Source organism: Prinia subflava, chromosome 2 (assembly GCF_021018805.1).
Source record: "Prinia subflava isolate CZ2003 ecotype Zambia chromosome 2, Cam_Psub_1.2, whole genome shotgun sequence".
Taxonomy (NCBI): Eukaryota; Metazoa; Chordata; class Aves; order Passeriformes; family Cisticolidae; genus Prinia; species Prinia subflava.
Genome location: NC_086248.1, coordinates 79,196,338 through 79,210,308, shown reverse-complemented (window position 1 = coordinate 79,210,308; position 13,971 = coordinate 79,196,338). Strand labels below are relative to the sequence as shown.

The window sequence follows — 13,971 nt, the reverse complement described above, 5'->3', positions numbered from 1 at the left end:
CTTCCACAAATTCTGGCTTTTGTGTACCAGAAAGAATTCTGGGATACCATTCTGAACCTCTGTCATGAAAAAGAATTTTAAAACTTGTCATGTGGAAAGGCAGAATATAAGGCCACAGGCTGCCCCTCTGAAAATAAACTGCTGCCAAAGCCCCCTGAGATTTAAAATCAGGGCTTGAGGCACTCCTAGCTGCAATGTAAGATTTGAGAGAGGTTCTCTCTCTAGCTGGAGCTTGCACTATCAAAAAAAGAAAGATTAAACTAATGCTGAAGGGGAAAGCACAATTACATTTTAAAATTGCTTTTTGAAAGAGATGCTGGGAGTCCTGTCCACTGGCACAGTTGGAATACCATAGAATAAAAACACCACTACACACAAAAGCAAGTAATGTTACACTGCCAAGGAGAGAGACTATTCTGTTATAATCTCTACTCTCTCAAGTACATTCTGACTAGGAGCTTTGGCTCTAACTCACTAAATCATGTTTGATTTGTAAAAATGCAGAACATTCTTTGCCACTTCTTTCACTCCAACAAAATCCCAGTAACATACCTAGATCCTACTGCCTTCCTTCTTTTATAGCAGGATACAAATTTCAGCTTCTGGGAAAGCTACTTGTGCTTTCTATCATGACACTCCAAAGTATTCAGAATTAGTCATTTAATCTCTATCCAGGCTAAAATGGCTTACTAGAGAAATCTCAGCTTAATAAATTATGTATAAGAATTCTCCTTTTTATGTAGTGTGAGCTGTGAGCAGACATTTGAGCTATAACATCCTTTATGGCTGCAGCAGAATGAAATGAGCAAATACAGGGTGGTACAACCCAGTGGAAGTTAATATTTGCCACAGAGCTTGTACACATGGAAAGAAGCAACTGCCAAAGCCAGAACATTTGCCAAAGGCCTTTCCCATTCTTAAAGACAGCAAACTTGCACCTCATCACAAGGCAAAGACAATGACAGGATGCTATGAAGCAAGCTTTTCTCTTCTTATGCTTCTACCAACCTGGAGTTATGATGTCTAATTTGGAAACCCAGAAGTGTTTAAATATTCGGTGAGAAAAACCAGACCCGCTCCATGCAGCCTGTGAGTCCTGCTGCCCTCCCAACCTGCAGCATTTCTTTTGTCCAGCACACCCCTCATGAGGATGAGTTTGTCACTTGACTATCCCACAGTAACCCAAGTGTCTACATTCTGGTAGATCCCAGAAATGGAGAGAAACATCAAGTTAGTCTGCTTTAATTTCAGAACATTGTTTCAGTAAATATTGCTCTGAAAACCTCTGTCAGCTTCCTTTCAGCTGCAAAGTCTTCAAGTCCAACACATGCAGGCACAGACTGCAGTTCCAGTTTCTTAGGATGGTGGAAAGAGAGATGCAGCAGATGATTATCCCCCCGTTCCCACTTAGATGAAAATTTCAGTGACTGGCAGCAGCAGGAGTTAATTAAAGGTCTGCTTTCTCGTTTCCTTCAGGAAAAATAAAAAGTTTCCTAAGTCTGAGCTCCACTCTGAGGTAACTAGACAGCTAATAACTTCAGGAGGGATTTTAGTCACTTGAGGAAACTGCTCAGGGAGTCACCTGACAGCAAGCTGACACTTTTGGAAAAGAGTATATTTCACTGGCATTTGTCGAGAAAGTGAGTGAAAGGAAACTGCTTTCACAGCACAGAGAGGGACAATAATGACATGCCAGGCACGCAGCACTGGAGACTTTTCCCTTGGCCACAAAACCTTTAAGCATCACAGGCAGTAACATTTCATACCTGCAGGCCTGTTCCACAGAAGGTATAAAGGGGACACACAGACCAGAAGTGTTCTGCCCTCCCAGCTCAGCTCAAACCACATTCAAGACAAGCAGGAAGAACAGCACAACAAGGAATGCTGCCTTTTACCTTGCCTACATCCAGCTCTAGGTTCAGCTTAGGTCAAGACCAATTGACCAGTTTGGGTGCCTTCCTATGTACCTGCATGCCTGCTTATTTCTGTCACAGCCATCAGCACGTGGGTCCAGACCCAGCAAGGGGGGGATCATCTCACTGGCACCAAAGGGCTTGGGACAGGCAGCCCCAGCTCCACCAGGGATCTCTGGAGGAGACCCAGCACCCAAGGAATATGTGAACATGGTAAAAAATGCACCAGTGTTGGAGCTCCCTTAAGCTGAGTGAAACTTGACTACAGCACCTGGCACTGCATGGTGGGACTCAGTACCACAGCCAGCTAAAGGCATATGTACCCTGAGGATGGGGACACCTCAGAGGAATAACCAAGTCTGAAAATATGATATCTTTCTGAAAAAAAAATCCCCAAAGCTGCTTTTTCATGTATTTGGAATCTGTATGAATATATCTGGGAGGAATATACAGTATCCACATTTCAACTAGTTGAACACTTCTGGAGCCAGAGATGGAAATGTTTATTGAAATGAAAAGTGTAATTCTGGTATTTATACTCTGAAGGATATGCAATACATCACAAATGTAACCAACAGAAGGTACCAGTTCATCTTAATTCTACAAAATTCCATTTGCAGGAATAGACCAGAGAAGTGTTAGAAGTGACAAGCTGGGAACCTATTTCTACGAAAAAAAAAATCACAGATATTTAAACCTGAATAAATTTTAAATTCTAAGAAGTTGCCTTTTAGTGTGCTTCACCTCAAATCTCTAAAGTATCGTACCTTCCACACATTTCCAAGAGCATATATTATTCACATTATTTAACATTTGCATTCTGATTGCAATCAGCCTTCTTTTAATAAAATAAATAGTGTTACAGTCTGTTAACCTAGAACCATCAAACTCTCACTTCTATTATCAATCAATGCCACTTTTCTGCTGACTGCAACTCAATTAAAATCCAATTATTTGAATAACTGGATGGAAATTGCTATCATAAGATGTACATTTTTATTAGGAACATTCTGTGTAGAAAATTGACAGCACAGGAGTTGTGACACTACGTTTAAAAATGTTTTGTAACCTGGGCTGGGAAAAGCAATGCCAATAAATATGGAGGGACATTGTCACTTCTGGAGTAGGTATTTGATTCTAAAGTTGGGCCTTTTGGCTCAGAGCAGGTCCAAAATTATGTAAATTCTGCTAGTATTACTATGAGTTTTGAAAAGATTGGTCCTTCTAAGCTTCAAAGCTTGTTATTTCTACAGATTTTAAGAAACAAAAAAAGTAGTTATATATTCTGAGAGCATCTTACCACATTACCCATGGAGTTAATTATAAAATATGTCAGTCAGTGATACTGATTCTTGAGGTGACAGAAATGTCAGATTCTTTAATTTATTTTATTTCTTACATTAACTAAGACCAGGTAAGGAGCTGTTTATTAACAGGACATCCCTCTTAATATGCTTGCAGCTGTCTACCTTCATTGGAAAAAAAGTCCTAGGAGGAAATCTCCAAATATAAATTTGCTTTTTAGTTTTTAATCACATCAAATGTCTACCAGAGCTCTGATTTATTTCACCAAGGTGTGGATCACACATTCTTTCATCCAACACTAAAAAGCTGTATTCTTTTATACTGATAACATATGCAGATAAAAAATATCATCACACTCCTTTACTTTCAGTATGCCAACTCTATATATTAAAATAAATCTTTTAAAATGTCTAGTTGTAAAGTGGAATTTTACAAAATTGACTTAAAAGACTAAAAGATTTCTTTTTTTTTTCATGTCTAACTATCTAGGACTCACTTGGAACCTTGAAATTACTATGGAGAATCATTTTTAGGAACAAAAAAGTCTCGTATCAAACATATTTCTTTAGCTGATCTCAAATACCCTTATAAAGCAAGTACAGGTTCTCTAATGTATTTCTTTTCAGTGGAATATTATTGTCTTCTACCTTGCATCATTCAATCATATAATCTGAATTATACCTACTACAGTTTTAATAAATTTCTGCAGAGAGAGTTCAATGAAGATTACACAGAGGATTTAAACTGGGCTATTAGATTATGATTACTTCCATTTGACAAAATAACTTGAAATGTCACACAACAAGGAATGAAAAGAGCCAAAAAATCAAGGATAAGAAAATGGAAACATTATAGATAAGCAAAGCAATTCCACAATGTGATTCCTAATAAAAGAAATAAGTCTTGATAGAATGTCATGTTCATATTACTTTTCCATCGTGTTTACTGTACTTTTGTTCCATATATTAGATTTTATTTTTCCCTGTCATTTTCCTTGTGATTTCAGGCAATGCCTCTAAAATATTTTTAACAGCTTTACAAACCATGAAGTTGCACTGAGTAGTGAACACTGTTTATCACAAGTGCATGGCAGTTTTCATTTATGCTGGAACCTGTCTACTTCCTGGAAACGTGTAATACTTTCACATACACACATTCTAGCTCCCTCTGAAGCTAGCACTGGAATAAATACTCATAGTCTTTTGACTCTACATGCTAGCAGGGTCTCTTAGGCAAGCTCTGAAAAGTCATCTTATAAAAGGGGTCCACAAAAAATTCAAGAATTCAAGCCATTCAGTTTGTTCACACAGACAGTCCTTGTAAGTGAGATAATTTACATGATGTATGTTAAAATCACAGCTACTTACCCTTTTTCTCAAGTTGTAGGTCAAAATGAGATTTCTGGAGAAGGAGTGTGAAAAGGCTGTGTAGAACTCCAGCACTTTCTGCAAGGCATCCCTTTTAATCACATGAAGATCACAGTAAGTCAAAGCCCTTACATTGGCACAGGACTGGGCGAGCGTCGACTCCTTCCAGAACACATCACCAAAAACATCTCCTTTGCCTACAGAAAATCAACAGCATTGCTTTCAATAACAGCACTACTTCCATCAAAAATATAAAAGAACAGACATCTCATTCATGCAGTCAAGTTTCTTCTATTTTTGCACTCAGGAAAAAAAAAACTGTCTGAAAAAAAAGCAACTTTGAAATATGTAATTGATAACTTTTCCCATTATCTTTTTCTTAATTACAACAGCCTAGCAAAACTTCATAAGAATAAATCATACTTAAAAAGTGTTCTATGTGAAAAGTCTCCTTTAAATATCAATAAAGGATTTTCTTTAAAAAGCAAGAAAATTGGTTCATTCTTGGTTCATGTTCTCTTCTGATCCCTTTCAAAGAAATTAATTAAGAGGAAATGGCTTTTGCCTTCCTCCTTCTAACTGTCACACAAAGGATCTATTTCTTACATCTGTGTTGTTGGTTTTTCTTAATCTGGCTAACATTTACCCACTGTTGTGTCAATAAAATCATGCTGTATCACACATCAGTGCAGTTACAGGCTGCAGCTATACAGAGTGCAAACCAAGAAGAGTACAATTAGTTATCCCCAATACAACAGTGACAAGGTATGAAAGTTTAGTTGTTTCACACTGGAAGGAAGAAAACAGCCATTTCCTCACACCCCTCCCATGTGCAGGTCACTGTGAGCTCGGGGCGGCCAGTGAAATCCCTGCTGTGGAATACTGCAAGGATGGTATTTGTACCACTCTGGGCACTACAATGCACCAAAATCTAGCTGAGGAGAAGCTCCCAGTCAGGATTTCACTGGTTACACCTCAGCTCATGCTGGGCACAAAAAGGAGAAAGTTACAAGTTCATGTACAAGAGTAATGGTATTTTTTTCACCCTGTTTTCCAATACACAATGCTAACAAAAAAGGAATATTCACTTGTTACCTTGATAATGAAAAGCTATACTGTTCTTGTTGTGAAACGTGTTTTCCTCCTAAACTTCTGCTGTGCTGTATCATTACTGCCCATCTCTCTTAAGACCAACGACATGGAAATACTTTCATATCTATCAAGTTGTGGTAGGAGTTGTCCCCTGTCTTGTAATACCTTGCCTGTAGCAATTCTTAAATCCAAAGCATCAAAATATATATTAGATTATTGACTTCGCCCAAGTTCTTTCAGATTTCCTTCCCTAAATAAATTATCATTTTGAAAGCCTATATGAAGTCAAGAGAACTAACATGAGCAAAGAGCTCAAGCAAACTAAATCAAACTCAGAACTCCAATCTCAGTCCTTCAGCTGTACTTTCTCCCTTACCTAATCTCTTTCATTAGATGAGAAGCATTTTTTCTTTGAGAAAGCACTATCAGCTTCATGGCAAACTACCCTGGATTAAGGTAATAAGGAAATAAGGCAATAAGTTGTCACTAAGTCTAATGGTTCCCAGTCTTCCACAGAAGACCTACACCATCTACCTCACATGGATCCGTTTATATCCTGACCACTTTAGATTTTATTTTAATTTTAAGTGTGTATATACACTGAAACCACCTGTTCTGTTAGCACATTTTTCACAAAATTAGGCAAAGACATTTTAAAGATAATCTTTCTTCCACCTCTAGTCTCTTGTGTAGGACAATGAGAACATCTGGAAATAGCACAAAAGCCTCATATCACCAAGCACAGTGATAGTCCCACAGGTCAGTACAGTAAACAACTTTTTTTTTTTTTTTTTTTTTTTTTAATAGCAATGACTTTTCACATTTTCAATTATTTGTATGGGGTTTTTTTAGCAGATACAATAAAATGGCTAAAGAAAAAAAGCTTCCGTGCACTTAAAACAAATCATCTACAAGGCTTTTAGGCAAATACACAATATATTCAAAATTGAAATGAAACTATTTTTATGCACCATAAAAACTGATATGCTTCACTGGGTAAAAATGGATTGTTTGCTTTTGGATTAAATATGCTTTTATTCACAATCTTCCAGGCAATTAGCTAAACAACTGTTTTAATTAACACGCTGGAATCTCTCAAGCATTGAATTGTGCCACCACTGATGAGCAACAGTTAGAGCTGGTAGTCCAAGCACAAGGGAGACAGAATCTAACTTATTTCTAAGTGTATTGCTTAACATCTCCAGACAAGTTTCCCTACCTTAAAATGACAACCATCATGTTACTGCCCCACAGTAATGTGATGAATGATTGGTACAATTCAAGCACAGCCAGCATGCTGCTGCTGTGCCTCCCTCAGAAATGAGGTAAAACACAAGTTAGTTACATCTTTCTTACTCTTTTTGAAATTTAATTCTGCTTTTCCCATAACACACAACTTTGTCCTTCACTTGTGGCAGCAGACACAGTTTCCCTTCACTATTTGTAAGTCTTCCCTCCCAAAAGATCTCCCTCCTGCATTGTCCTGCCACCTCCCATTAGTGGCAAGAACAGCACAGGAGGGCGCTGGGTCTGCTGGGTGCCTGCTGAGCCAAACCAGAGAAAGGCAACACACGAGTGACCAGCTCAGACCACAGAAGTCCCTGGTTTTAAGAAATGAGCTAAAAAGTTGTACTCTTTTCTTTCATTAAAAATTCCTTGAAGTTAACAGCCAATGATTTAGCTGACAATGGATCCTACACTGTATTTCAGTTTCCAAAGCAAGGCACATGCAAGCACCTCATTGCTTTATTTCTGTCAAGTCCATTTTCTAAATGATGGGTACCAAAAGTATTGAATTTGATTGTCAGATTCTAAAAAAACCCCATGTTTAACACTTACAGAAAAATGAGGGGCGAAGGAGAAGTAGAAATCTATATAGCAAGAAGGAATTAAAATTCCACCCAGGATTACCTGCACCACATTAGAAATATTGGCCTCTTAAGCTTGATAAGGAATTGCATACCATCTCCCTTTGTCTATATGTTCTCCACACAGTAAGATCAATCACTTTGGAAAAAGGAATCAAAAAAAAGGAGGGGGGGGAAAGACTAAGTGGGTGTTTTATCAAAACCTTCTGCAATTGAAAAGCAAGAAGGGTATGGCGATACTTCTGAGTCAGAAGGTGGTTGGCAAAGTCCAAGGGCTGCATTAGGGATCATGAGCCAAAAGCCTCTTTTTTTATGTAACTCCAGGCTTCATATATTTCAGAGGTATTACTTACATCTGAAGAAAGATTAAAAAACTAGAGAAATGTGGACAGCCGTTTGTTTGTCAGTACTTTGCATTTCTCATTCCCAGCTTGCTGAATTCCAGATGTTTGCCAGGAACATTATCTGTCAATCACACTTGAAGTGGATGATCTAAGCTTTTACCATCAATCATTTATATTCCCTGTTGGATCTGTGGGCTGAGGACCTTTTCCACCATCAACTCAGCATGCATTGGAAAGCCAAATAGTTTTCTGCCTTTTATGTTTCCTAGTTTGTTTTTAATGATAACAACAAGTCGCCAAATCCTGATATACTTAAACTGTGAAGAAATATTTTACAAAACCGTCTGTTTCCATATTTGTTCCTTCCCAGTTTCTTCTCTACATCACATTTGCTGTTTATCTTTTAAGTGAAAAGGCGATTTCTCTGTTACCACTGCTAATTCAGCCTGAGTCAGGCATAAAATCAAGCCACATCCACTCTGTCTCCTGAAAGCAGCACCAGTGACAAAGATGTGATTATTGCAGCGTAGTCAGGTGTTCTGCTGATTCTGAGGAAAGAACCACACTATCACCACAAAAGAACCACCACATTACACCTGTGCTGCCTTGTTGCCACAACAACCCTTGGCCTTTTCACTCTTACGGGAAGAGCTCTTCTCTCAGACAGAAGATATCCCAGTCTACTCCAGAAAAATGACTCATGTGGAATATGTGTTTGGCTGATAACCTGCTCAGTCCACTTTTGGGTTCTGGGTGTCTCAAAGTCCTGGTGCAGTTTTGGTGTGATAGCTGGGGGAGAAGCTGAGGCTATGGGTTCATGTGTCGCAGGTCTCCTAACCCAGTGTGGGTTTTGAAGGCATTCACATGAATCCATAGATTTTCAGTATATCAGATAAAAAATTTGTGTTTGAATCATTCTCAAAGCAATAGTAATGGTTGTTACAGCAGTCAATAGCAGAATCTAGGCCACATCCTCTCCCAATTTGCCTTCATCTACAGGTTTGAACAATAGATATAGGATCTGACAGTGTCAGCAGATCCAAAGACCAGACAGAATGACCAAACATTGCTCCTGGTTGAGCAATGAATGACCAAACATTGCTCACCTCAGTGGCAATGCAGCATTAAGCATCGCTTGGCAATCAGGTGTTTAGCAAATACAGTTATCTGTGATGCTTTCCCAGCACAGCTCCCTGGAGCCCCCACACTGGTCTGCACCCTCAGGATCTGCTCTCCCTCTCCAAGCAATGGGAGACACCAACTATATGCTTTTACGTTGCTATAAAAGCAAACACCCAGATTTTCTGGGGTCAAACTCCCTCTGTGATCACCACATGATTATTTGGCTTCAACTGAAAATCCTTCCCTTCTCCTCTCTTCCCTCATTTCCTCCAAATCTAAGTAAGGCATGCAATTTAAACTTGCCCATTTTACAGAGAGGAGAAAGACTCAAGGCAAGTGAAGACACTAGAGCAAAAATAATATTTCCTCTGTCAGCCAGAAAAAAATGGAGCTAGCATTTGGCATTGAGGTGAAGTATTCAGTAGCTGTCCTACAGACAAATTGCACAACTTGACAGCCACTGAATAGCCTTAGCTTGGTTCTCCAACACAATACAGCTGGAAGGAGATGGTGCATGGAAGTGGTTTGCTGCTTTGGATTTTCTTAAGATTTCTCAAGTGCAAACTGAGACATGTAATGGAAAGTGAATGACCAAGTACACTGCAGAGAATACACTATTTTTCATTAACTGGAGGTTTTAACTACTCTTTTCCTCTAATTAGACCTCCAAAAAGCTTGAATATCTTTGCCACAGAGACCAAAGTAGGTGTTACAGAGATAATAAGCTGAAGTTGCTCTTTCAGTGATTTTCCTGATGCACAAATACAAACACAGCGTTTCTGTTCATGTTGTAAATCACAGCCTGGCAACATTTTGCAGACAGTTTACTACACAACTGCATCAATTTTCTCTGTGGAAACACATTACTATACAAGCAAAATAAAAACATTTATTTTAGAGATGAGTAGCAACAACGTGATTTAGTTACAGCTAAAATTTCTATTATTGTTGCTATAATTAAGGTCTTTATTTGTCTCTCAGAATACAACATGGATTATATTTCAGTACTTGACATACTGTGATGAAGAGTTTTAAACATCTACTGGGCCCTACCAGGTTTATTCACAAAAAAAGCCAGAAGGCTTCACCAGAATCTGCATTATTTATCCTTATTTGCATTTTAATGGTTATTATAAAAATGTTATAAATATGTGGCCAGTTTGTTCAAACTCAAAGTATATGGAGTAGCTCAGGTAAACTGGAGTAATAAATATATTTGAATGTATTTGCAGTGGTTTAGTGATAGGAAAACCACAGCTCAATCTGTGTTGTCATTGCATGGGCAGTCTAATTCCCTGACCAAAAGAAAAGACCCAAAAACCCCACCTATATAAGAGGCTCAAATTGCATTATCCTCTGGGTTACTTCCTTGATTACTTAGGGATAGGCTTTATGTCCTAGATCTTGCTTGAAACATACATTAAAGCCGCCAAATTTTATTGTTTTACTTCAGATAGAAAGGATTCACAAGAGTTTAAATAGTAAGTTTTGTGTTCTGAAATACAGAAAGTAAATATTTTGAAAACCTCATGATATTTGCATCTATCTTGTATTTTATTTTATTTAGTATTTTAGTAACTCCTTCAGAATAAATTTAACAATGTTACAGAAACATATCTCTACATATCTCGGAAAAAAAAAGTATTAATCTGAAATTTGGAGAAAACAAAGAAAAACTAGAGTTTCATGAAAATTTTTTCAATTATTTTTTAACCTGTCTCTTCAGTGAAAAGAGAGTTATTCTTCCTCCTCCAAAATTGTGAAACAAAACCCTACCAAAAAAAAAAAAAAAAAAAAAAAAAAAAAGAGAGAGAAGTAGTTTACTGGTTCATCTGCCAGAAATCAGGGTCTTTATAGAAAGCTGACTTCCTTGCTAATTTATAATTTCTACCTCTTCACACCTCTTGTTGCAGCATGCACACAGATATGATGTGCAAGCCCTCCTCACACAGACATCCTGAGATGCTGGAGCAGAGAACCTCATCCCATCAGATCTCAGTTCCAGCTGCCAGTGTCATGGATCATCATCGCCACTGTCCTGCCAGACCCTGCCAGCTTCCAAGCAGGACTTCTTCCACAGGCAATGCTGTTGGATTATTTAAGAGCACATTATGCAAAGGTGGATAAATTCACAGCAATAAAACATGAAAGGTGCCCAAAAGCTCCCTGCTGAGGCCTCTGTTCACAGGGGATACTCCTCCTCCGCACTTACTCCAGCAAGGCATCGAATGTTCTAAAAATCTGTTTTTCCAATACCCTGTGCAGCCTTAAACCATCTACAAACAGCAGTGGAGAGGAGCTTTGACAATTCATGCTTTTAATGCCTGTCAGAAATTAGACACAGAACAAACAAAAAGTCTCAAAAATGGCAAGTCCTGGTATCAGGCTACCCCAGATGTCTGGAGGACAGGAATAAGGAATACTCTCTGTCCAAAACCACTACGTGGGATAAACCTATATTTCTCAATAAGAGTTTTAGTGCTGCTCCTGCATGCACCATGAAATTCAAATCTTAAATTAATGTAAATTTCTTTATGCCATGGCCTTTTAAAACATTTAGCTGGATCTCCATCTGTAATGTTTTTGCTAAGTGTGCCTGGACACTCATTGAGTAAATCGGACTCTGAAAATTGTTTCTTCGGTTGATGTTTATTGAATCACTGCACAGAAACATGCAACTTGTCCAACCTGCCTATATAAATCATCTAAAAAACCCCCACCTTTCAACTATAAATAGAAAAAACACAATAGAACTACTGAGGATAAAGATGGATTTTAATTTCAATCATTCCTTTGTCAAAGCACCTCTGGTCATATTTCAGTCTATTCAATAGCACAAACAATGCTGTGATGTTAGATACTGTCAGAAAACTCCTAATGCCATCCATAATCCTGCAACCACTTCTAAAGCCTGAGAGCTCAGGAGCTTGGCATTTTTAACTCTGAGAGGTGTACCTACACTTAAAATTCAGGTGAAAAATTAATCAGAGAAATAAGGGACTTCTTCTGTCCTTTGGAATTAAATAACAGGCTCTAAAATAACAGAACTAATTTTTGAAAATGGGGTAGTACACAGAGCAGTTTAGTTCAGGAAAATCTGAGTTAGCTCAGGTACTAGGGACAGTCTAAAGATAGCAGCCTGGGCTCAGTCAACTTATCTGCCATCTTCAAATCTGCTGAGAAGCAGTTTTCACCCGATTGTGTGGAAGTTGCAACATTTTCCATGGAGGGGGTCTAACACAGACAATACTTCTCCACTGCCATTGTCCCTCCTCTAAAACAGGCCATCCCTGTGGCACAGTTGCCCTTGCAGTTGGCACTGTCCTGTCTGGATGTAAATCGGTCCCACCAAAATCTGGATCAATCCTCTGGTGTCTACATTTGAATGAAATGCTCACGGCTAAATGAGTAAGCTAAAGCAATTGTAAAGAAAACAAACAATTATTCTTATAACATTTCTTTAAGACTGCAATTAGACCAAATTAAATCAGCAGGAATTTCTCCACACAATGCAAATGGAGCATTTAATATCCTGCTGAAACAAAACACGGCACACCAAGGTCCCCTACAACATCACGTTAAAACCACAGTCTCCAATCTTGTCAACTTTGAAGCTTTGTAAATAACAATAAAAGATCTGTATTTCAGGGTCATGCAAATTGCACTTCCTCAGCTCCTGTGTGATCTTTAATGTAAATCTCTGTATCCTTTGCACACTCCCTGCCTCTCTCCCAAAAAATCCCGTTCTTGACACTGTGTTATTGTACACTTGCACGTCTACATAATACCTCCATTCCATTATTGCCTTTCAGTTTTGATAGCAGCAAAAGGAATAGCAACAACAACAGGAACAACAGCAACAACACACTGACCTGCTGGAGAGCAATTGTGTTCCTTACTCACAATAAATTCCTGCCTTGACTTCCCTTCCTGACTCGCTCACTTTACTTGCCCTTTGTGGAGCCAGGAGTTGGATTCAAAAATTCTCACAGGTCCCTTCCAACTCAGGATATTCTGTGATGTTAAATCAACAGTCACGAAAAAGGTTTATTCGTTTGAAAGTTTTCAGGTCAAATAAAGATAGCAAGAACATAAATGCAGAACAGCTGGACTGTAACACTTGGGACAAACTGTTTGGTGGGAGAGTGTTGTTTTTTCTTTTTAACCAAATCTTCTAGTTAATGCTATTTTTCTCATCCAGTGCTCAGCTCTGAAGACCACAGTGGTTTCCAGGGCTTTGGTTTTTAGTTGTTAAATAAAAGTTGAAAGTTCCCTGTCTCAAATCAAGTCCACAAAACTAACCTCCAGTCTTACTTTCCATAAACACACGGCCCCCTTGCAGGATGTATCAAGACCATTTCAGCAGCTTTGAACATCTCATATGAGTCAGTCAGGCCCTCCAGGAGCCATAAATGGACAAATTTTGCAGCAGTCTGAAAATTTAAGTACAAGACCCTGCTTTCCCCACTGCTATCTAGAAAATACATTTGTCATTCTAATTTTCAAGGATCTTCTCCTTCCTCTCTCCAGCTTCTTACTGGAATGTTTTCCTAAATGTCAAAAGTCACCCCAATTTCAGGCAGAAAGAAGCTACTTGGGTACTAACAAAGTCTCCTATCCAGCCCTTCCATGTATTTCCATAAAATACATACAAAAAGTTATTTTTGCTGCTATGACATACTTTTCTGTAATCCTCATTAAATTATCTAAGCACACGCACAATTGGAGACATAGCACAGGAATTAGCACTTCTTCAAGTAATGATGAGGGAGATTTAAAATGTTCAGACTAAATGGCTGGAGGGCAGCAAAGTGCCTTTTCTCCTGCATATTCCAAAGAAAGCTGCAGTCAGACCTTATGGTCTGTGCCTAGAAAACAGTTAATTCAGGAGGAATATTTTTAAGAAGTTATTTGACAAATTAAAACAGAGCCAATCTCCTGAGCATGAGTAGGTTTTAAC

General features: G+C 38.5%; 1 protein-coding gene across 1 annotated transcript in view; it reads right to left on the bottom strand.

The window, feature by feature from the left end:
• KCNH1 (potassium voltage-gated channel subfamily H member 1) overlaps nt 1-13,971 on the bottom strand; it is a 176,740-nt gene that overhangs the window by 71,700 nt on the left and 91,069 nt on the right. Inside the window, exon 10 of the mRNA XM_063390736.1 lies at nt 4,586-4,782. Within this exon, the coding sequence (XP_063246806.1) occupies nt 4,586-4,782 (197 nt within the window). The remainder of the gene's footprint in view (nt 1-4,585; nt 4,783-13,971) is intronic.